This window comes from Pristis pectinata, chromosome 7 (genome assembly GCF_009764475.1).
Source record: "Pristis pectinata isolate sPriPec2 chromosome 7, sPriPec2.1.pri, whole genome shotgun sequence".
Lineage (NCBI taxonomy): Eukaryota > Metazoa > Chordata > Chondrichthyes > Rhinopristiformes > Pristidae > Pristis > Pristis pectinata.
The window spans coordinates 25,360,998-25,386,165 of record NC_067411.1 but is presented as its reverse complement, the minus strand read 5'-3'; the positions used below and the strand labels follow the sequence as shown (position 1 = coordinate 25,386,165).

The 25,168-nt window shown below is 39.6% G+C and overlaps 2 protein-coding genes across 9 annotated transcripts in view; one reads left to right on the top strand and one right to left on the bottom strand.

Moving 5' to 3' along the window:
- LOC127572259 (ceramide transfer protein) overlaps window positions 1–12,863 on the bottom strand; it is a 98,468-nt gene extending 85,605 nt beyond the window's left edge. For 3 of the 6 annotated variants that reach the window (XM_052019245.1, XM_052019246.1, XM_052019247.1), the window contains exons 1-2: window positions 12,513–12,749; window positions 11,600–11,734 (exon numbers count right to left, since the gene is read on the bottom strand). In XM_052019245.1, the coding sequence (XP_051875205.1) occupies window positions 11,600–11,734; window positions 12,513–12,605 (228 nt within the window). In that variant the 5' untranslated portion in view covers window positions 12,606–12,749. Of the gene's footprint in view, window positions 1–11,599; window positions 11,735–12,512 lie in introns of all 6 variants that reach the window. The other 3 variants (XM_052019248.1, XM_052019250.1, XM_052019249.1) reach the window with 2 other exon arrangements.
- A 127-nt stretch (window positions 12,864–12,990) lies between these two features.
- The window catches only part of polk (polymerase (DNA directed) kappa), a 79,828-nt gene continuing 67,650 nt past the window's right edge, over window positions 12,991–25,168 (top strand). Inside the window, exon 1 of one of the 3 annotated variants that reach the window (XM_052019240.1) lies at window positions 12,991–13,137. The gene's annotated coding sequence lies outside the window, so the exon portion shown is untranslated. Of the gene's footprint in view, window positions 13,138–24,297; window positions 25,118–25,168 lie in introns of those variants that run through there. The other 2 variants (XM_052019239.1, XM_052019241.1) reach the window with 2 other exon arrangements.

Genomic DNA, 25,168 nt, shown 5'->3' with positions numbered 1-25,168 from the left:
CATTGTAATATTTAAACATACTATAGTTAACTTTTATTGGAAGTACCAGCCAAGAGAATCTAAATAACTCTGTTGTATATATTCAAATTCTACAGAAATTCATTTACTTCCACTTAAAGAGCCAATAAGCTTCAATTTAATATCTTAACAATGCAGCACTCTCGGTACCATAATTATATGACAGCCTTTGCTAGGAGGTGAGAGTGCTATCATAAGGATAAGGGTAACACTTGGCAAAATGACTGCTGAAATTCTTGAGAAGAGCACTATCATAGTTATTAAATAATGATCGTGGAATTTCCAACCTGCTTCTACATTGTACAGTGGTGCAGATATCTGAAGTGTTGCCTCAAAGCCCCAGAGACTCAGGTTCAATCTGACCTCTGGTGCTATCTGTATGGAGTCTGCACATTCTCCATATGATTATGTGGGTTTCCTCCTGCATCCCAGACATGCAGTACAATAAATTGCCCCTTGGGTGTTGGCAAACCATAGAATCTGAGGGGATTCATGAAGAGTTCATTGCAGATTTGTTTGTTAAGTGATCTTTTGCAATACATTTAAGAATCAAAGTGCTCGTGTTCACTGAAATAATAAGAGAACACTTGCGAACAGTGCTTCCAAAGTGCCATGGAAATAAATATTTAATATACTTTAGGAAAAAGGGAGGCAGATGAAGTGTATTGGCTCCTTAAGTGGGAGTAAATTAATTTGTGTAAAATTTGAATATGTACAGAAGAGTCATTTAGATTAGCTTGTACTTTAATTCATAAAAATCTCACTTTCATTTATTTCTTGAAGGCCTTCATTCCTTTACGTTAAAGTAACTATTACCAGCCCAATATTGCTAAGTCACCTCAGCTTAGTAAGAATTGATATTACTAAATCAAAGCAGTACACAAAATAAAAAAAAATTGCTGGAAATACACAGGTCAGGCAGCATCTTTCAAAGCATTTACTCTCAATCTTTGTCCTTTTAAATTACAACCAAATCATACCACAATACCACAAACATGCACTCACAATTACCCTATCCACATCCTTTAATATGATTTTAGTTACGGAGTAGCTTCACTGCCAACTAAGTCACTTGAAATTTTGATTCCTTTGAAATCAGAGTTCATAGAAAGTAAATCTGGAATTACACACACACACACACACACACACACACCAGCAAATTGAAGAATTTGAGAGTTTTCATTAAAGGGGGGTCTATTTTGGGGAATTGGTTATAATTGATAACGTGAAATACTTTCAGAAGGAATTGGTTTAGAAATAGTAATGAATAAAGTTTGTGCAACAAATGCTGAATATGGGCACATCTTGAGGGTGACTGGGTTTGAGAAGGCAAGAAAATAAGTGAAAAACTAAAGAACAAGACTCTGATGCTACATTACAGATGTTGTTGCTGCAGCACAAATTTGTACAATTTTAGCCATTTATAAAAAGTGTCATTAAGCTAAGCTGAACAGAGAATAAATTCAATTATTTTTGATTGGAAAGAAATGTGTTCTGAGAATTGCAAAAAAGGTAAAATTAAAAATAAATGTTTATCATTGGAATTGAGGCAATGTACACCAATAAAGTAAATTAACAAAACAATTAAAAATTTACTGTCGTGTAAATTCAGAAATTGTGTACTTATTCAAGAACTAATGCTCATCTACATCAATTGGCAATTTTTACTTTAAACTACAGTCCATACACATTTCAATAAACCACAATTTAAAAAAAATCAAACTACTTCAGATACAAGCCATCTGCAATTTTTAAAAAAATCAAAAAATCTGAGAAATCAGGCAACATCTGTGGAGAAAGAAATAGTTAATGATTCCGGTGAAAATTTACCCAACATTTTAAATGGTATTCTTCAAACCACAGGAAACTTTTGTCATTTTTGGTCAAAACAATTTAGTAAGTGAAGCTTGAGTTTGAAGGTCCAGTGATCCAAAAGTTTACCAAAAAATTTAAAGACAATTTCCAAACAAAATGAATTTGACTTTGATAAAGTAGCAGGGAAGTATAATAGACTTTTACTTTCTTTTTCAATCTTTTTACTAGTTTCCAAATTAATACAGACTAATATATAACATCAATGTTTGTACATATAATACAAAGAGATCAGGAGAACAATCATGGTATAGATAATCATAAAGAATAGTAAGATATTAAGAAATCTGTAGATCCCACGATCTTAGTAAATGAATATAATATAAAAAGATTTATTGTGTATATAAAAGAAAGGAAAAAAATCCCCAAATCAAAAAATTATAAACAATGTATCAAACCAAACTAAGAAAAAAAATTAAGAGAAGAATTGGTCGTGTGGGTAGTCAGAGGCTTTTTCCCCAGGGCTGAAATGGTTGCCACAAGAGGACATAGGTTTAAGGTGCTGGGGGAGTGGGTACAGAGATGTCAGGGGTAAGGTTTTTGCTCAGAGAGTCGTGAGTGTGTGGAATGGGCTGCTGGCGATGGTGGTGGAAGCTGAAACAATAGGGTCTTTTAAGAGACTTTTGGATAGGTACATGGAGCTGAGAAAAATAGAGGGCTACGGGTAAGCCTAGTAATTTCTAAAGGTAGGGACATGTTTGGCACAGCTTTGTGGGCTGAAGGGCCTGTATGTGCTGTAGGTTTTCTATGTTTCTGAAAAGACTGGACCGGAATTTCTCAATAGAAACAGAGCAATATTATGTCGTCAACTCAGTTTTTCTAAATTAGAAGGTTATTGAAAAGGGATCTATATCATGTGAAAATATTGAATAAATGGACTCCAAATATCTTCAAATTTAAGCAAAGGATCAACAGTACCACTCCTAATTTTTTCCAAGTTTAAACATGATATAGTTTGAGAGAACCATTGAAAAGTAGTAGGGGGTATTGGATCCTTCCATTTAAGCAAAATAGATTATTTGGCCATTAATGTAACAAAGGCAATCATATGGTAAGCAGAAGCAGATAAATGGCAACAGACTTTTAATATATTAAAATAAAAGGAAGGTGGCCAGGTAAAAAAGATGAACTGGAAAGAACCTAAAAACCTTCTTGCTCCAGATTCCAGCATCTGCAGTCTCTTGTGTCACTTAAAAATTCTAAGAGCACAAACTTCAGTGGATGCAAAACCAAGGTTTCAGAAAATTTAAAGAGATGATCTTTCTGCCTGGATAGAGAATCACAATTGTATAGGTGTGTATACTGGTTGCAATTTCTATTAATACACACTCTAAGAAAGCACTTCAAAAAAAAATCATTCTGCATGTAAAAGGCAGACTTGTGTTTCTCCCACACAGGTCTTTCACCACCAAACTAGCATCCTACAGCACAAAGGAAAATTTCTACCCTTTATGCAACCAAGATCAGCCAGCTACAATTTACATTTCTTAATTTTGTTCTGCAAGTTCATGCTCTTATCATTTTACCCAATACGAACATGTGATTTTGGAGCTGTTGGAGACCACTGGGCTGTTCACCTTTTCCACCATTCAGTACAATTGTGGCTAATCAGATTGCGACCTTAAATCCATTTCTCCATCTATACATGGTAACCTTTCAATCTCTTGATAAACAAGTACAGGCAGACCCAGGTTATGACAAGGTTCCATTCCTGAGATCTGCTTGTAACTCAAACTCCATGTTGAAAATGAACAAAAACTGTGTGGAAGAGGATCACAGAAACAGCTGTGACAGGAGAATGAGATGGTGTGGGAAGAGCAGCCTACAAATCCACCTTATCGGTCTCCCCCATCGCTCATTTGTGTTTACAGAATGTCCATAGTTGGGCATTTGAAACCTGGGGTGGACCTGTATCCTTCTACCTGCACCTAAAAATATAATTTCCACTGCCCTGCCAGGAACAGTTCAAAAGGTCCTGTCCTTAAAAGAAAAAAAATGTCCCTCATCTGTCTTGAATCAGCCCCATTAAATTTTTTTCTAAAAAAAGCAATGTTTCCCTAGTTCAAAAATTACCAACAGGAGGAAGCATCCTCTCTACATGCATCCTGTCAACACTCGGTGTCTTGTATGTTTCAATCAAGATTGCTCAAACTTGCCCAAATTGCAGCTGATGCAAGCCTGGTCAATTCAATTTTTTATTCAAGGTATTCCTCTAATCAACCTTCGATTTCATCCACTTTGTAGTTCAAAGTGACGTGAGGCTAAACTTGCAATTAAGGTACTTTTGAAGAATGTGTTGTTGCCAGAGTTATATACACGATAACTTATAATTAAAGCAAGAATATGGTATTAACTACAAAAACTCATTTTAGTTCAAGCAAAAGATGAAGGGGCTCAGCAGTTGTAACATGGGTAATTAGCCTGGAAGTACACAGGCAATCCCCAGGTTATGCAAAGTTTTGTTGGTAAGAACTGTCCATAAGCCAATTTTTTCCCAAGTCAAAAACTTCAATAAGGATCGATTAACATGAACATTTATTGTCTTCCTCTGTTTAGTTACAATGGTACAGAATCAGACGTCCCACATCCAATGACCAGTTTCAACAGCCTTCAAGTATCAATGGATGTTACATTGTTTGATAAAGTATTTTACAAGCATCAATAGAAGTGATTAGTCTTATCAGTTTCCAAAACAAATCTGGTAAGTGGTCTCCTGCTGTGAACTGACAGCCTGTATTTCTAATAGACAGTGTCAGTGTGATAACTGTGGGAGGTTTCATGTTTTTTTTGAAGGCTGGTTGTCTTGTGAATTAACTAGCTGCTACCTCTATTCCATAATTCCCAAAGATGTTTACATTTCTGTAATTAACTTTCCCATCTTGCAAAACTCCATAATTTATGAGAGAATTTGCACAGTCAGACTTCTGCAAGTCAGGTCTTCTATAACCGAGGGAGCCCCTGTACTCTTGGAGTATTCTATAAAAAAAATGAGCCACATACAAGATATTTGAGACTTACAGACCAAATTAGCTGCTTGATTGGCAAGTAAATTCTGAACTACAAACTGTTTGATCTTGCACTGTTGATTGGTTGCTTGGATACAGTTTCAAAAGCAGTCACCCTCCAGTAGCTTACCCAAGTTACCATTACATATGTACAAGCAAATTGGTTACAGGATTGCTTGAGGCATCATTGCTTCATTAAATCTATTCAACATCTATATGTACAAAACCTCCATCTACAGTTGGGATAGGAATGAACAAAGGAAACAATACCTGATTTACCCCTTTTGATCTGGTGTTGCTGTAGTCAATGGCAATAAAGTACTTTGTCTCTGAGCATTTGTAAGCACAGGTCTGCATATTGCAGCTCAACTATGGAGGTTTGGGTAACCAAATTCCAGAATATGAGCCACAGATTTCTACTAGTTCTGAAGATCAACTTCACTGCAGGATGTTTGATGGAGGTGAGCTACAACATTGCAGCTGGTTAATGAAACCATAGGGGCAATGGCACAGCATTGTTTGATACCAGTTTTCTGTTACAGACCCTTTGATCAATATCATGGATTGCACATCATTTTACAGCAAGTATAGGATCAAGAAGAATTTCTGGGAGATGCCAAATCTAAGGAGGGCGTTTCATGGTGCCTCATGATTGATGGAGTCTGAGGCAACTTATAGCAGCTGATACCACTTCTGGCTTTTTCCTGGAGCTGTCATGCAGTGAAGATCATATTCACAATGCCCCCGAATGAACAAATCTACACCAAATCTGGTAGAAGCTTTTTGGCCACTGGGAGGAAGCAGTTGAGGAGGACCCTAGCAATGACTTTACAGTGCAGACAGCAGGAAGACCCCACACTTGGGCCTGTCTCCTTTCTTGAAGATGGGCATGATTACAGCACAAAATCCCCTGGAATATCCTCCTCGTAAAGAACGTAGATTTGTGACTGAAACTATTCACAGCCAAATTTTAGGATCTCAGTGGGGATAACATCTGCTCCCAAGGCTGCCTTATTCTTGGAACATAAACTTCTTATCAATCAAGAAGTGACAGCAAGGCTGGACTGGAAAGGCTGCTGTCAGATGCAGTTGAGCATGCTCACATCATGGAAGATGGAATTCACTATCACCTTCAAAGTGCCAAACTGCCTTCATCAAGGAAAGGATAGGGAAGTCCTCAGACATGGCACAAAAGCCACCAGCCAGCTCTGCAAAATCCTCCAAATTCACTTGAAGGACAAACAAACCAATAGTGCCCCTTCCTGGGTCAATATTCCCAATACTGAGACCCTACTAACACTCAGTCAGCTACACCGGGCAAACAACATCTTTTGCATTCCATTACCAAAGCAGATGTTCTATTCCAAGCTGTCATGGAAAGAGATTACCAGGCAGACAGGAAAAGATTCCAGAATATATTCAGACTTCTTGATGAAATGCACCTTCCCCACTGACTCCAGGGGATCTCCTTGAACAGGTCATGCATCCAAGAAGGAGCAATCAGCGTAACCTTGAGACCACGCATCGGGAGCATACAGAAGCTCTATGTAGGCAGATTACTTCACCAACTACCCACCTGCCTATCAACCACCTCCTGGCTCAGCTGCAGTTCCAACATTGGCTTCATTAGCCACCTCAGAAGTCGCAAAACCAGAGGAAAGCATACTCTATCCTGAGGCATTACTTAAAAAACACCAATCACTGATAGCTATTCTTCATTTTTTTTAAAAATGGATACATTCCTGGAAGATGTTTTCAGCAGAATTTCAAATTTGAAAAGGCTGGGCAAAAGCAACATAGCATTTTGGTATATTGTATTCCTACATGTAGAGAGGCATGCAATTCATTACAATGAACAAATATATTGAAAAGACATAACCCAAAAGATTCCACAACTTTATAGCAAAGATTTGTAAATCAAACTTTCATAAATGAATTATTCTAGGAGATGAGGAATTAACTCTGGAACCTACCTTTTATAACTATGTCTAAATCTTTCAAACATCCCATTTTTTGGTTAAACCAATTTCAAAATCATTCTTGGTAGTGTATCACACTGCTTACAACGTGCTCTTGGACCAGAGTTCAAAAATGTTATCATTTATTGTTGGCTGTTAGGGAGATGCCAAGAAAATAGATCCAGATAGGTTAAGTGAATGGGCAAGGATGTGGCTGAGGGAAAGTAATGCGAGAAAAAAATGTGACGTCTAAATTTTAGTTTAAAAATAGAAAAGTTTGTTTTTTAGTAAAGAGAAATTGAAAGCTGTTAGTATTCAGAGGGAACTGGGTATCCCTGTACATGAACCATTGAAAGTTAACGTGCCAGTACAACAAGCAATTATGGTCTTTATTGCAAGAGAACAAGAATCTTGTTCCAAATACATAAGCCCTCAGTGACACTACTTCTGGAATTCAGGCCTAGTCTTCCTATCCAAAAGGCAAATATGCATCAATGCAGCAAAGGTTCACCAGGTGGATTGCTCAGATGGCAGGTTTGACATACAAGGAGAGATTAAACAGACTGTTGCCATGTTTTCTTAAGGCAGTAGATGGCTTCCTCCTGTTGCTAGTTCCTACATTCTTGTAGGAAAGAATACAGGACTATTTAGTTTAAAAAAATGAGATATGATTGTATTAAAATGCACAAGATTCTTTAAGGGCTTCACAGGGTAGATACATGATTAATATTTCCCCTGGCAGGAGTGCAAGGAACCAGTGGTCATAATCTCAAAATAAGGGCTTAGCTCTTCAGCACAGGCAAGAAGAAATATTTTCACTGAAGGGTGGCGAATCTTTGGAATTCTTTCCCCAAGAATGCTGTGGAGGTTCAATCATTAAGTATATTCAGAACAGGTTGACAGGCTTTAGATATTAAGGGATATAGGGTTAGTACTGGAAAGTGGGGTGAGATAAAAATAACAGCCCTGGTCTTATTTAATGGTGGAGCAGGCACCAGCTTCTAATGACCTACTCTTGCTTCTACTAATGTCCATGTGGCTACAATACAAGCACAAGAGTTAAACAATTTGTCAAAATAATGTACTTCAAAAGCACCAGTCTCATTCAGAAGACCTACTGCAGGAAATGAAAAGCTCTACATCGGGAAGATACTTGATAATGGAGAAAGTCAGTGGGTTTACTCTCCTTCTCTGCACGAGATGCACAGACGTACCAGATAGACAACAAATGTCTGCAGCAGGAGGTCTTCAGTGGTACCATTGTATTTCTCAATAGGGAAATACTTCTCAGAAAATTTGAAATGCACTACAATAAAAAAAACCTTAAAAGCTGATTGAAGCAGCTTTGAGCTCTCATCCTACTTAGTAAGACATACAGCAGGTGCAACAAATAGATCTAATGTCAGAATGTCAGGTATATTTAACATTATTGAACTATATGATCCTAGCAAATTCTATGAAGATACTCTGTACAAAATATTGTGCAATACCTGTCTCTGAAAACTTCTCCCTATTCAACCAATAGCAAAACTGATGTTATGCAGGTCAAAGCATCATTTCCTATGAAGTCTTGCAACACAGGAATTGGTCATTTGAACAACTAAACCACCACCACTTATCTGAAAAAGCCAATCATACAGTCTCAAACCCTAGACAGAAATTTGCTTGCTCCCCTCCCTCCCAAAAAAGATTTATGCACCTTCCAAAAGTTATTATGGATTCTGCTTCTAGTATGTTCCTGCCAAGACAATATGTCCTAACACCTTTCTGCTTAAAAATTGTTCCAACTTCTGTTTAAATTCATATGTTCTCAACTCAGTAGAGAGTTAATTTGTTAGAGGTCACCAATGTGAAACATTAATAGTTTCTTCCCCTACAGATGTCACCAGACCAGCTGAATATTTCTACCTTTGCTGTTATTTTAATTATTAAAACAATTTTCCTCACATATCACAAAACCCTTGAGCATTCCAATCAGAACTTCTCTACCTTCCATGTTCTACTAAAAAGACAACTTTTAATTTCTCTTCATAACTAAAGTTGATGTTAATTTACTGAATCCCTTCTGGGATTTATAATTAAAATTTTAAAATTATTTACTTCAATTTTAATTGTTATTAAAAACACCTTTGAACATTAAAAACAATTGAATACGAAATTCTTGACAGTGGCATAACTTCATCCCCTGCTGCACCTTCTAGGGGGAGGGGGAGGGGGAACCCTGGTAGTACTTTGCCCAAGACCTAACTTAGCAACTCAAGGGAGTAGAGGGCCAAGGGAAAAAAAACAGCCTTCTGCATTTTGAAGAAGGACTACAGAAGTACTCCAGGTGATAGATCAGCACAGTACACCTATCAATAAGAAACCAAATTCCATTGATACAATCATTCACTTCATCAGAACTTTCTAACATGCACCAAAGCTGCTTGCATTTTTCCTCAAATGTTGGTAACTTATCATAGGAAAGGACTAAATGGGAACCCACAGCCCCGTGAATATATTCTATTACTTTAACAATCATTGTATTTATATAATTGGTGATGCCATAACTTTAAAGGTTTCTCAACATTTTAGTAATTCTTAAACAAATATATCCACCTTCCAAACCAAACGTAGCAAAGACCTGGCCATACTAGAGAGCATATTCAACTAGTGTTGTATCATGCTCTATTTATATATTCCATACTCTGAATAGCTCAACCCATTGGAACAAAGTACAAGCCAGAACTATTACATCCCACCCTATTAAGGCCCACCTTGATATGCTGAGTCATCTTGTACAAGAGTTAAAGACAAATTTAGTACACTCCGGCTAGGATGGGAAAGGAGAGAACATTTTGTCATTCCAGAATCTTTATTAATAAATCACTTCAGGATGCGTGCAATTGAGTCAGTTCTCACCCCATGACTGAAATGTAGTCACCATTTCAGCTCTCTTGCAAAATGGTCATATGAACAAGTCACTCCAGTGCTAACAAATGTTAGTATGTCACTCACTGGAGGGAAAAACTTTGTAATTTTAAATGAACTATGTCTTGTTAAAGTGGAGAACTGTAGACTTGATTGCTGTACAATGTTTATATTGTAGCGGTTGTTACCGCGGAATAAAACAAGACTCTACTCGGAGGATTGCCAAACAGAACTGGGTCGCCACAATATTGCATTAAATAATTTGTAAGTATAAAACTTACTTCAATTTGAAGACATTAAAAATTTCTGTAACACTATGTACACATTTACAATAATGCTTAGTTATGGAAAGAAAAAAAAAGATTGAAAAGTACTTCCATCAACATCAGCTTTCATTCCTGCACCCATTCCTACTCACAAGAGTAGGCAATACTTCAAACATTTCAAGATACAAGTACAACATGCACTAAGACTGCATCAGCCATGGCCCACGAAGACATGTTAGAAGGCATTGGTTGAAGTCTCTTTTCAAAGTCAAAACCTAGGTTGACACTTCAGCCCTGTGTAGAATTTCCTCAGTACCATCACAGGTGACATCCTTCCAGAGAGACGTGAAATTGATGCCATATGTGCCCTCAACTAGATACATTACCCCATAAATAGCAATAATTTTTGCTGGGCATTAACCAATATCTGTCCCTCATTTAACATTAAAAATAACCTTGTGATAATGATCAGATGACTAATTGTAGAGTTTGTTGCATATTTATGTTACAACAGAGACTACTTGCAAAAAGTGCAATTTTAACAATGATGCAAATTACAAATTCAAACAGCTGTGAAAAGGTATTGTTTTCACCACTCAGTTCAACAAGACTGCTATTCAATGAACAATCTACCAAGAGAAACACTTTGGTTCAGGAAAGATCCTTTGCCACCACTTCTTTCCTCACAAGTGTTCATTAAAAAGCTAGTTTAAATGCAAGTGTCCCAGTTGAATAGATTAATAAGATGCTTGCTAATATTTCACATTAGATCATTTAATAATGACTGCCCTGAATTGTACAAGGACCAATATAACATTTAAAATTACGTTACATTACTAATACAGCAGTGCAACAATAAAATGAAAGATAGCAATGTCTCCCAGAATGCAATTCTAATCTGCTTTCGACAAGGCCTGCTAAGTGAATGGCACAAAATTCCCCACAAGGAGGGAGAGAAACTAATCTACACTAAGCCAGTCTTGTTTACCTTTTAGCAACTTGAACTCCATGAACGTTTATATCTAATATAGAATCATGACTAAACATTAGTATTAATAGTGCAGGAGAAGAACAAGTTCATTCCCAATCACGCAAGCTTATTTTAAAAGTATTTAATTGACCAAAATATTGAGACATCCTCAGCTGGTGACTAGTACTAAATAAATTGTACTTCTACAATCAGACCCAAATAAGATGACTGCAAACAAAGCAAAACCAATAAGTTACAATTGATCAAATACTCATTTGACATTTACACTAAGTTTAACTGAAACAGTTTTATTTGACAATGTTAAACTACAGGATATTGGACAAAGGTTGTCTACAGTTGCTAATACAGCATCTCATTTGAGTTCATTACAGGGGGAAGGGACAATCCAATCGGATTTTAAAGCCAGTAAGGAAGTTTTAAAATATATTGAAAGGGTGCAAATTATTAATCTTCTATATTTTGCATGTGCATTGACAACATTAAACACTCAACTGGCCAGGCAAATGTTAGTAGTGTAAATCTATTAACTATTGCTTAATGTGTAGGATTATTAACATCAATGAAACCATAAAAACTTACAGTAATGACAGCCTTGCTCAGACAGATTGAACCTCTACAACCGTACTCTGTTTCATCTTCAGATTTGTAGTAACTTAGGGTATTGGTTTTTAAAACTACCCATCGGTCCTGCCAGCCATGGATATAGTTGGTCCACTGAAAAAATAACATATATAATAAAACATTTGATTCGGCTTGTATAGAAAGATATTCTACCACAAAAATCAAGAATGTTATTATTGTTCATTGCTGATTTGCTATAATATTCTCAAATCACAGGAAGACATATGCCGAAATAAGCCGATTCAGTCAAGTTCTAGATGATAAAGGAGAGGTGGGCGCATTACTCACTTCGGCGAGTGTTGCGACAACACGAACACACCCGAGTTCACATGAAAGTTTAAAAACGAACGAGTGTATCAGCCAGCAGTGAGTACACACACTTCGGACTCGGGGTCAAAAAGACTAAATTGCAATTCTTACTCTTAGGCATAAACAACGCGCAAGGCTATCAAATCAAAACCAATTAAATTATTTACAAAAATCAGAAGAAACTCCCGGCCCACCATTAGTGACTTTTACTTTACTACAGAGTGGTCTGAAATCACTACCCAACGAGCGAATCCCACACCGCCCATCGGCGCTGAGAGCTGCTGACAGGCCTCGGGGCTTGGAGCCGAAACCTCTCCGTTACCGGGGAGACAGCTTGAAGTAGTCGAGGATTTAAACAGAGATGGAACAGTGTCTGCTCCCCGCACGGTGGGAGGGAGGCTCTGGCTGCTCGGGTCGTGGCTCCGCTCCCCTCCTGCCCGACGCGCAGGCAATTGGGGGGGGGGGAGCCGTGAGGGGATCCCGAGTAGCCGGAGGGAGGGGACTGGAGGGACGGATGGGGGCGAGGGCGCCGGCCCGTCCACGGGCTAGTCGCTGGACTCACCTTGCTCAGTATCCCGCACAGCTCAACAGGCGGCCCCGACTCGGTGTCCAGATCCTCTTCGGAGGAAGAATTCCAGCTCTGATTATCCGACATCGAGAGGTGAGTCGGGCGAACAGGGGGCGCGGCAGGCAGGGAAGGAGGGAAGGGAGGGAGGGAGGGCTGAGCCAGGGCACGGCGACCGCGTCTGCTGCTCTGATTCCTACTCGCACCGGAGCTCAAATCGCCACCATGTTTGTGACATCACCCGTCAGGTGGGGAGGCGCGCGCGCAGGGCGCTGGCTGCTTGTGACGTGGAACCTCAGATCTGGGCCAAGGTTCGAGGCGCCTTCGGGCGTCATCACCACCACCACCATCACAACAACAACTACAGCAGCAGGAGGAAATTAGGGAGGGAGGGAGAGATCATCCTCCGAGGCCTTTCCCTCTGCATTTTTGATTGCCCGAATAGAACGTCAGTCCGAGTCGTAGTTCTCCAAGTGTCCAATCTGCGAGGAAATGACAGCTGATACTTAAACCAAACAGAGGAGAAAAAATAAAACTAAATTAATTGTTTCCGTGTTTCTGCAGTTCCTACTAGTCACAAAGTACCCGGAAACTTCACTCCATGCTATAGTATATTATGACTGTGAGTATACTTCGAGAACTGTGTATCGTGTAGTATAATTTCGGACATATCGGTGTACCAGCCACTGCTGTAAACTGAGTGTTGACTATCTTAAAATAAAGTAGGCTTTGTTTTGTTGGTAATTTGTTACTTGCCTTAATTAACACACATGTAGCCCATACTAGGCAAGAATGGCAGAATTCCTTCCCTGGAGAACATTAATGAGCCAGGTGGGGATTAAACAGCAATAAAATAGTTTCTGTGGTCAGCATTACTAAAACTAATCTTGTTGTAAAATCCAGATTATTAAATGAATTTAAATTCCACAGCTGCCACAGTGGGATTTGAAAATGGGTGTCTAGATTGTTAATCATAGTAGCTGGATTACTTAAACAAAACATTGCAGTTGCTGGAAATCTTAAAACAGAATGCTGGAAACACTTAGAGGGTCAGGCCACATCAGTGGGCTGAGAAAAAAAATTGACATTTTGGGTCAAGGACCCTTCATCAGTGTGGAAAAGTTTTCAGTTGAAGAGAAGGACAGAGGAGAGAACAGAGTCTGACATATGGTCTGATGTGGAGTGCAGACCCAATTTGTGAAGATATCAAACACTTTAAAAAGAAACAGCAGTCAGAACAGAATTATGCAGAGACAAATTGAAACAAAGGTGCAAGGGTACAGTCAATTCCTGGGGGGGGGGGGGGGGTGACCTTTATCTGAAATTGTTAAACTCAGTATTAACTCATAAGCCTAATTGGAAGATGAGGTTAGGATTATCAATCTCTGGTGCAGGCAGTGAACACAGTTTTAGAGTTGTACAGCACAGAAATTGGCCCTTCAGCCCACCATGTCCATACTCATCTATGCTAATCCCATTTACCTGCATTAGGTCCATAGCCTTCTATGCCTTGGTGATTCAAGTACTTGTCAAGATGCTTCTTAAGTGTTGTGAGAGAGTCTACCTTCACCACCTCTTCAAGCAGCACATTCCTGACCCCAACCAATCTCTGTATGTAAAAAATCACCCCTCTCTTCTTCCGCCCCCCCCCCACCAGATCCCTATAAACGTCATACCTCCCACCCTAAACCTATGCCCTCTTTTCTTGAATCGTGTTCCCTTGGTGGTGTATCTGGTTATCTACTCTATCTATCCCTCTCATTATTTTATATACCTCTTATCAGGTCACCCCTCAGCCTTCTCCAATTCAGGAAAAACAAACCCAGTCTATCCAGTCTCTCCTTACAAATGAAATGGTCAGGCATATGGTTATGATGATGAATAACTGGAAGGTATCATCATCTGCAATATTTTATAGTGTCTCACGATATTCAAAATATCTGCAGAGAGTTTGACAATTCTTGTAATTATGCAGGAATGACGGGGCAGGCATTGATGGACTGTTGTGTTTAGCTATCCCCAACTTATTGTTTTGAAATGCTTTAACACTTGCTTCCACTCCAGTCATGTAGCTTCTGAGGTGACTGGTGAGACCAGTGTTGGATTCTTCCACAGATGTGGAGGATATGCCTGACAGGATCGGCAGATGGGTAGTTTGTGAGATTATGCACTCCAGTTGTCATTTATGCTGGGCTTCCATGTGCTCCTAACACACAGAATCTAGATTTTCAGGGCCAGGAATCCTATGTGTTAATGGGGATATGGCATTTTTTTCAAGGAGGCATTGAGAACATCCTTGAACCTTATCATCTGCCCACCTGATCGCTTCCTGTAACTGTGCTAGTAGAAGAGTGTCTGTTTCATGAGTCTGGTGCAGATGTGAGAATGATATGACCTGGCCAATGGAGTTGACTGTGTGCAATTATAGCCTCAATAGTGGGAGTGCACACTGACAATGGGTCAATTATCTTGCAGTGGATTTGGAGGATTTTGCAAAGACAACATTAGTGGTATCTCTCAAGTGCCATGAAAGGCCCTCTGTAGATAGTTCAAGTAGATAGTCATAAGCATATGGAGGGCAGGATCACTGTTTCCCAGTAGACCATGAGTATTGTAATGGGCTTCAGGTGCTGATATTCAACCACATTTTTCCTTGGCAGTAGTTGCCAAAGGCAGTATTAGTATACTGAAGATGATGGTGAATTTCTTCATCAATGTCTGCCTTTGGTGAAAGGTGCTTCCCAAAAGATGGAAGGTGGTCCATATTTTCCAGGATCTTACCATGAACCTTTATTGTTGAATGGAAGTGTTGCACGGCGAGGCAGGTTGCTGGAGAAACTTTGCTTTGTAGCTATTAAGTGTAAGGCACATCCTTTCATATGCTTCAGTGAGTAGGTTTATCATGATTTGGAGGTTGACCTTCGATTGACACGTATGCAAGTACCATCTGCATACTGTAGCTCAATTAATAAGGTTGGGGTGATCTTGGTTCTGGAATGGACGTGATGGAGATTCAACCATCTCCCATTAGTCCTGTAGGTTAATTCCCCTCCAATTGGAAGCTTGTTGGAGGCGAGGAGCTGCTTTGTAGTGAGAAGGAATGACAAAAGTGTTGACACAATGACATAGCCTTACTTAACACCAGTCTGCACTGAGATTGACTCTGTTGTGGGCCTCTAAATTAGGATTATGCTTTGAATGCTATCACTGAACAAAATTAATATGGAATGAAATTCTGAAACATGACAAGGTGCTCCATGGTCCCTTCTGGTCAATGACATCAATTTTTTTTATTGAGATCAATAAAGGTCATATATTGTGATTGATGCTGTTCCCCATATTTCCCTTGCAATAGTCATGTGGTGAAGATCATGCCTCCAGATGGATGGAATCCACACTGCAATTCGGGGAGCAGCTCTTCAGCCACTAGGACCACACAGATGAGGAGGACTTCCTCTGTGGGAGGGGGCAGGAACCGCCCTTAGTAGTTATCACAACCAGATTTGTCTCCTTTCTTGAAGATAATTATGATTACAGTGTGATTGAGAATCCTGGTATTCCCAGATAAGGAAAAAGAGGTTTTTGAACCCTTTGAACCCTTATGGTTTGATTCCATGAGACTCTGAAATTCATGGGAAAGTAAAAGCCTTTGCTTCAACAAGTCTGGCTTCATCACCAAAAGTTTTGAAAATGATAATGCTCAGATAATTGCTGGAATTGAACTCATTAATCAGCTTTTCAAAATAGTGACAAACCCAGAATTTATCTCATCCGAACATATTGTGATATTGGTCATTCTTACAGCAGAATGAAGATTTAATAACTGAATTGGTTAACTCAACAAATTGACAGTGCAATCAATGGAGGGTTGGTTTTGGCGAAGCCAGCAGGGAAGTAACAGACTGACATGCAGAGTCATCTGATGCATTTTCTCACCTGGAGTGTATCTTGATTAAGGCAAATGTAAGGCTGAGACGAGATACAAGATAGACAAAGATGGGCTAGATCAGGCTGAACTCCAGCATACTCAAGGTCAAGGTAGGGGTTAGTGCAAATCTTATCAAAAGGTAACTGGGAGAACAGCTAGCAGAGTTTGTCCTTAAAAGAAGAGTCTCTCAGCCATGAGAGCAGCATAGCCAGGAGGGGAATCTGCTCAATCACCAGGAAGCATATATCACCAGATCATCAGTAGAATGAGCATTGAGCTAATCATTACTACACAGGTTAATCTCATAACTTTGTGAGAGAGAGAGAGAGAGAGAGAGAGAGAGCATCAAAGAGAAGCCGTTATGTTGTTGTTATAATCTTTCAAGTCAAGAAAATGAAGATCAAAGAAGAAGAATTTCTGGTCTGTCATCATTTATTAAATCCCTGGATCAGATCTTGTACACCCAGCAGTAATTTCAATTCCTGCCCATTATAAATGTCAATAAGCTTAGTGCAGATATCCCTTTTACCTCTTTTTTTTCCCCCTTGTAAAGTTCCCCACAAAACCCAAATTTGACGAGATGTATGAACACTCTTTTAGACAGCACCTTCTTTGGCTTATTGATGACTTTTTTCCCAATTATGCATCTGTGAAGCACCTTCTGACGTGTTTCTTCATTATTGGAGTTATATAAATGCAAAGTGTAGTCCTTGACAGCAAGAAATGGGATGGACCTGACAGAAAGTTTTTTATGGAGTTTGAAAACAGATGGCCTCCAACATAAAATTAATGTGGGATTGGAAAACAGATTTGGGTTAAACAGCACAGAGACCACAAACTGGTTCAGCATGAAACAGTGATGGAAGTGATGGAATCAAAAGCAATGACACAGAGTTTTATGATGAGGAATAAAGCTGATGCCAAGCTGGGAGGAAATGCAAATAATGTAAAATTGCATGTAAAACAAGCAGTTTGACTTAAAAAAGCATATTGTTCAAAAATCAGGTGGCAGGTCAGAAGACTGAATAGACTGCAAATAACAGCAAAGAATGACTGAAAGATTAGTAAGGAAGGAAAAATTGGAGTATGAGACAAAGCTAGCCAGAAATGTAAAAATGGATAGTAAGAGTTTCTACAGATGCTTTAAAATAAAAAGTTAACAAAGTGAGTATTCCCATAGATGGTGAGTGTGGGGAATTAATAATGGAAAACAAGGAGATGGCAGAAAAATTAACTGTAGAGAATGCAAGGAGCACTCAGAACCATCTTTAAATTGGGAATTAAAATAGACGATGGAGTTCAGGAGAACTACCATCAGAAGTGTAGTGGTCCAGGGAAATTTTTGGAGCTGTGGGCTGATAAGTCTCTGGATCCTAATGGATGTCATCCCAGGATCCTAAAAGCAATAGAACAGTTAATGTGTTCATTTTAGATCTGTGGAAGGTTCCGTTAGATTGGAAATGAGAAGATTTAACCCCATTATTTGAAGAAAGCAGGAAATGATAGGTCAGTTCGACTAACATCTATTATTGGATAAAAAAACAACGAAATACTGGAGGAACTCAGCAGACCAGGCAACATCCATGGAGAAAAACAGACGGTCAACATTTCAGGCCAGGACTCTTCTTCAGGACAGATCTAGATTCATCATTTTCATCTAGATTCCAGCATCTGCAGTCCTTTGTTTCTCTATTATTGGATAAGTGTTGGAAGTTGTTATTAAAGATGTTGTACTTGGAAAAATTAAAAATTCAAGGTAGTCATGCAAAATTAAAGTAGTTTTGAAAAAGCAACATGTGCAGAGGATGTACTGCACTCAACATTACAGAAAGTGTTTGACAAGTTTTTGCCTCAAAAGTTATGATGGAAAATTAAAAGCTTGTGATTAGGAAGTAACATAGTAGTTCACAAGATCAGAAGATAAGGGAGCAGAAGTAGGCCATTTGGTCCATCGAGTCTGCTCCAAAGAAAAGGAAAAAAGAAAAGAGAAATTGGGGGTGAGGGCAAAAAAATTCTAACCCCAATTTCCAGACCTATCCTCATATCCCTTGATACCCCGACTATTTAGATATCTATCTCTTCCTTAAACACCTCCAATGATCTGGCCTCCACTGCTGTACGTAGCAAGGAATTCCACAAATTCACCACCCTCTGGCTAAAGAAATTTCTCCTCATCTCTGTCTTAAACCTGTACCCTCTAATTCTAAGATTGTGCCCTCTGGTCCTGGACTCACCCACCAAGGGAAACAGCTTGACCACATCTACTCTGTCCAGTCCTTTCAACATTTTAAATGTCTCTATGAGGTCCCCCCTCATTCTTCTGTACTCCAGTGAGTACAGTCCAAGAGCCGACAAACGCTCATCATATGTAAGCCCTTTCATTCCGGGAATCATCCTCAAATTTCCTCTGAACCCTCTCCAACATCAGCACATCTTTCCTAAGATATGGGGCCCAAAACTGTGCACAGTATTCCAAATGAGGCCTCACTAGTGCCCCGTAGAGCCTCACCAACACTTCCTTACTTTTCTACACTATACCTCTAGACATGAATGCCAACATAGCATTCGCTTTCTTTACCACCGATTCGACCTGGTGGTTAACCTTTAGGGTATCCTGCACGAGTACCCCCAAGTCCCTTTGTACTTCTGTACGTTGAATTTTCTCTCCTTCTAGATAATAATCTGCCTGTTTATTTCTGTTTCCAAAATGTACAACGGCACATTTCTCAACATTGAATCTCATCTGCCATTTCCTTGCCCATTCTCCTAAACCATCTAGGTCTCTCTGCAACCTTCCTGTCTCCTCAATACTCCCTACTCTTCCACCTATCTTGGTGTCATCTGCAAACTTAGCCACAAAACCATTTACTCCATCATCCAAATCGTTAATGTACAAGGTAAAAAGAAGCGGCCCCAACACCGACCCCTGCAGAACACCACTAGTAACCGGTAGCCAACCAGAACAAGATCCTTTTATTCCCACCCTTTGCTTCCTGCCAACCAGCCAATGCTCCAGCCATTCTGTTGTCCTACCTGTAATTCCATGACCTCTCATCTTATTAATCAGTCTCTTATGTGGCACCTTGTCGAAGGCTTTTTGAAAGTCTAAATACACAACATCTACAACCTCTCCCTTATCCACCCTACCTGAGGTTTCTTCAAAAAACTCCAATAGGTTGGTCAGGCAGGATCTTCCCTTCACAAAACCATGTTGGCTAGGACCTATCTTGCCTTGCACCTCTAGGTATACCATAACCTCATTCTTTAGGATCGATTCCAATAACTTTCCCACCATTGACGTCAGACTAATAGGTCTGTAGTTTCCTTTATGCTGCCTCCCACCTTCCTTATACAGCGGAACTACATTTGCAACCCTCCAGTCCTCCGGAACCATGCCAGAGTCTATCGATTCCTGGAAAATTATCACCAATGCCTCCGCTATCTCTAAAGCCACCTCCTTCAGAACCTGGGGATGCACCTCATCCGGTCCGGGAGACTTATCAGTCTTTAGTTTTCCTAGCACCTTCTCTCTAGTGAACAGAAGACTTGCAGAAAGAAGCCATAAATGGGTCACTTTCTGTTTGGCAAGATGCAATAAGTAGTGTTCCAGAAGGATCATTGCTAGGGCTTCAACTATTTGCAATTTATATCAATGACTTGGATAAAGTTACTAAAGGTGTGTCTGCTTAAAATTGCTGACGACACAAAGATAGGAAAGTTAGTTGGGAAGAAGATATAAGGAGTCTACAATGGGAAAAGGTAGGTAAAGTGAGTGGACAAAGATCTGGCAAATGAGGTATGAGGTGGGAAAATGTGAAATTTTCCACTTCAGCAGGAAATGTAAAAAAGAAACATATTATCTAAATAGTGAGAGAATGCAGAGCTCTGAGATGCAGAGGGTTTTGGGTGTCCTGGCGCATGATTCACAAAACACTAGTATGTACATACAGCAAGTAATTAAGTGAGTTTATAATGTTCGTGCTTATTGTGAGAGAAATTGAATACGAATGTAGGGAGACTATGCATCAGTTATATAGGGCACTGGCAAGGCAACATCTGGAGTGGTGTACAATATTACTTATTTAAGGAAGGATGTTAATGCACTGGAAGAAGTTCAGAAAAGGTTTACTGGATGATACCATGAATGGATTGGTTGTCTTATGAAGAAATATTGTACAGATTCAGCTAGTATTGGTAGGACTGAGAGATGAATGAACATAAGATTCTTTGAGGCCTTGACAGAGTTAGTGTGGAGAGGATGTTTTCTGTTGTGGGATAATCTAGGACTAGAGGCCACTGTTTAAAGGTAAGGATTCAACCAGAGAGAGATGACACAAGTTTTTCTCCCAGAAAATCATGTATCTTTGTCAAGGTCATTTTCTTCCTCCAATATTGGGGGATGTAGAGTCTTTGAATATTTTTTAAGACAGAGCTAGATAGTTTTCCACGTAATCAAAGGATTGGGAGGTTACCTTCAGGTAGACAGGAAAGTAGAATTGTGGTTACAATCAGATTAGTCATGATCCAGTTAAATAGTGAAGCAGGGTCAAGGGACTGAGTGTCCTATTCCTGCTCCTAATTCATATATTCATATGTTTGTATGTCCAGCAAAGCAAGGTTCACAGATTTAACACAATTCTCCTACAGCAAGTGCAAAAGGTCAGTACAGATGGATACAGAGGATTGGTTGCCTCATTCACACTCTTCTAAAATGTAGCATCAATTCAAAGCATGGCTTTAAATACAGCCACAGGTAAACAATGTACTGCATTGGCTACAAGTCAGGTAAGTATGCAGAATACTCAAAATCTGGTCCATGCGACTGTGGCTGTCTATATATTAGTCTCCCATCTGCAGGTAAGTGCTGCACCCTTTACTGTGTGCATGGCTTAGACTTGCATTTATGCAGGGTCAGGATAAAGCTAATGTACCTTTTATTGTGTTTTAGGTCCTCCCCTTACAGTTTTGACGTGTTCCGCAAAGAGAGCCCATGTGTAGAAATCCAGTCTTCATAATCCAAAACCTGATTATGTACGCAAAGTATCAAGTTAGCCTGCCCAGATTAAACAATGAATCCCTTTTATGATTACTATATACACTGGAAATAGAATTATGTTTCCATTTCCTGATTTGAACAGTAAAACACTCAATATCTTCTGGGTGCTTTAAAACTTTTAAAAGATTACAAGATTATCATTTGCAACATTTGCCATGGTGAACCACACCAATTTGGGGAAAAAAACATTTATGTGGAAATAGAGAATCCAGAGTCCCCTGTTTTTCACTATATGGTGGGTCAGCAAAAAAGCAAATCAAATTAATAAATACTTATACTCGTATGTGATAATAACTACACAGTGAAAGGTGTAGATTTAAAATTTGTGGGGTAGGCTTCACAAAACAGCAGCTGACACAAAGACGTGTTTCTTGATGCTCCAAGTCTGAGTGAGTTTATACAGCACTCCTAAGTACAGTTCAAGAAGAACAAAATGCACTATGCCTTAGTTACATACTTCTCCCAATTTTGATTTAAAGTAGAATGGGGCATATATAGGAATTTAAATCTCCCAGTTGTTGAAGGGACATATGTGCGAATCTTTAACATTTTAGGGTGAATGTGCGTGTGTTCGTACATAATCACACATGTCTTTTGGAAAGATTATTGGGGGAGAGGGGCTGTGCTGCCTCTTTCCAAACACTCATCCCTACACCCACCCCCATCCCCACCCATTACACCCCCACAAGGCGTGCACACCTTGGCCTGAAACAAGATATCAGGTTTCACCAAATAATTAAACAAAACTAGCTTCTATTGACATTGGTGGAAAACCTGTTAATTGAATTAGCGGAACAGCTTTTTCAAGACCAGATTAGAATTTTTAAACAATTACATTATCCTGAGCAGGAAGAACAGGAAAGGCTAATCATTAGCCTTCCATCTCTAATCTGATTTGATTACATCAAGCAGCCTGCTCTGACTGCTGCAGACTGCCTGTCACTGGTGACATTTTATAAACATGCTGTAAGCAATTTCCAGTTCAGAGAAACAAAGGATTGCAGATGCTGGAATCTAGATGAAAAACACTATGATGCTGGCCAGGCAGTATCCATGGAGAAAAGAAGGTGGTCAACGTTGGATCAGGACCTTTCTTCAGGACTGAAGATAGGAAAAGGGGAAGCCCAATATATAGGAGGGAGAAGCAGAGCAGTGATAGGTGGACAAAAGAGGGGAGGTGGGGTGGGCACAAGGTGGCGATAGGTAGATGTAGATAAGAGATAGTGATAGGCAGGTGCAGGGGAGGAGGGGAGAGCGTGTCCCCCAGTGGATCTGCTCTCCCCCGCACCTGCCTATCACTATCTCTTACCTGCATCTACTTATCACCACCTTGCGCCCACCCTGCCTCCCCTGTTTTGTCTACCTATCACTGCTCTGCTTCTCCCTCCTATATATTGGGCTTTCCCTTTTCCTATCTTCAGTCCTGAAGAAGGGTCCTGACCTGAAACGTTGACCGCCTGCTTTTCTCCACGGATGCTGCCTGGCCTGCTGAGTTCCTCCAGCATCAAAGTGTATTTCCAGTTCAGAGTTCTTGCACAGACTAGCATATTTTTTTATAAATTCTAGGTGTTGTGGGGAAGGGTGGGGGGGGAAATGAAATTAGACTATTTGAATAGTTAAAGTTCAGGGAAGTCGGGCAACACTTTCTGTAATATTGCTAAATGAAAGTTCTCTCAGAATGTCTGCTCTGACATTCAGTAAGATCATAATTAATATTCTTGTCAGTTCCAAATTCCCACAATGTTACTAAATCATTTCCCTTAGTTTCCTACAATTATTGATCTCTGTTTTAAATATATTCCATTACCAAGCATCTTCTGCTGACTGGGGGAGAGAATTCCAAATATCCACACCATTTTTTAAGTGAAGAAATCTCTTTTCATCTCAGTTGTAAGTACCTGACCCCATTATTATTGGGAAACTGTTTTCCATGGTATTAGACCCTCTGGGCAGACAAAACATCTTCCTTTTATCTAACTCATCATGCCCCTGGAAATATTATCTCCATGAGATCACTTCTAAAATCTATGAAATAAGGGCACACTGTCTTCTCTACCTTGCCTCATAGGACAACCTTCTCACTCCAGAAATATCAGTCTAAATCTGATTTTGAGAACTGAATACATAACTCTGAGAGGTACAGCAACAAAGGTGCCATTTTCCTGAAGAGATATTAAACTGATCTGATGATACATGCAGACTTAAACAATCTTATAGAACAATTCAAAGCTAAACAATACTGCTGTTTGGCCAACATTTGTCTTCATCCAGTGATAAAACCACCTCAAAAAGCTGGAGATCTGATATAAAAATCAGAAAATGTTGGAAATGCTTAATAGGTCAGACAGTATCTGTAGAGCTTCTGCAATTACAGCTGTTATTAACAAACCTTCACCATCCTCTCTCAGCTGGCACCACCACAACTTGCCCTATTCAGTCTCTCTTTGCTACTGTGACAGACAGTTCCTTTGTTCTCTCCATTCCTCCCCTTTTCTGAAATTTAAGCAATGTTTGATATGTAAGTGTTACGGATTAGGTTACTATTGGTGAATGTCCCTTTAAGACATAGCGCAGTAGTGTGTGTGGCGTGATTACAACACACACACACAACTGTGCTATGTTTTAAAGGGACATTCACCAATAGTACCCTAATCCGTAACATAACATTTTATAGTTTTGGTAAAGGATCATAGATACGAAATATTATTTACAGTGTGAGCAAGGAATGTCAATTGCTGAATTAATTCAAATGTGTACAATGCATTACATTTCTGAAAATATCAGAAACGATATGTGCATCTGGTGCATGGCATACAGGAAGTAGAAATTTCTTACTTTTAGTTGCTGGGAAAGTAGTTTGGAAGCGACAGGAATTATGAATGACGACTTACCACTGTTTGAAAGAATAATAACTTAAGACAAATTAGTATGTTGACAAAATTAGAAGACATTGAATTGGAGGGAACCTAGTCATGAATAGAAAGTTGGAATGGGAGACAAGAGACAAAAATTAAGGGTTATGCACTCCAATTGGCAGAAAGTGAATAGTGAAAAACTCTTGGTAAATATTAATGTTGCAACACACACGAAGTAGAGTGAGTCCTGATGAAGGGTCTCGGCTCGAAACGTCGTCTGTTCATTTCCCTCAGTAGATGCTGCCCGACCTGCTGCATTCCTCCAGCATTTCGTGTCTGTGGCTCCAGATTTCCAGCATCTGCAATCTCTCGTGTCTCCAAATATTAACGTTGGCTGTGTTTGCATGGACTTTGATTAATATAATCTTACTGAGTTGGCATCTCATGGGTTAATCAGACACATTGGGTTGTGTTAACTTGAAGTGCGGCGCTCAGAAATGCTCGCAGAACTGAAGTCAGAAAGAGACTGGATATGGCTAGAATCTGCAACAAAACTGGCTGAATAATGAGGTCCTGTCCCGGCACTGAAGCGAAGCTCCTTTTTCAAGGGCTGAGACAGAAGGATTCCCAAACTCCATCCCTCCCCTGATGCTCTGACATCCCTCACTCGGATGTGGATCATCCGTTGCCAGGAAGTGATGTATTAGAGCTGATCAGCACCATGGTAAAGTGGCTGCTGGCGGTAGGATGAGTGTCCAGTAAGGTTAGTGAGAGTCCGGTAACATTTCTGGTAAAACAGATGTTGTTCCGTCAC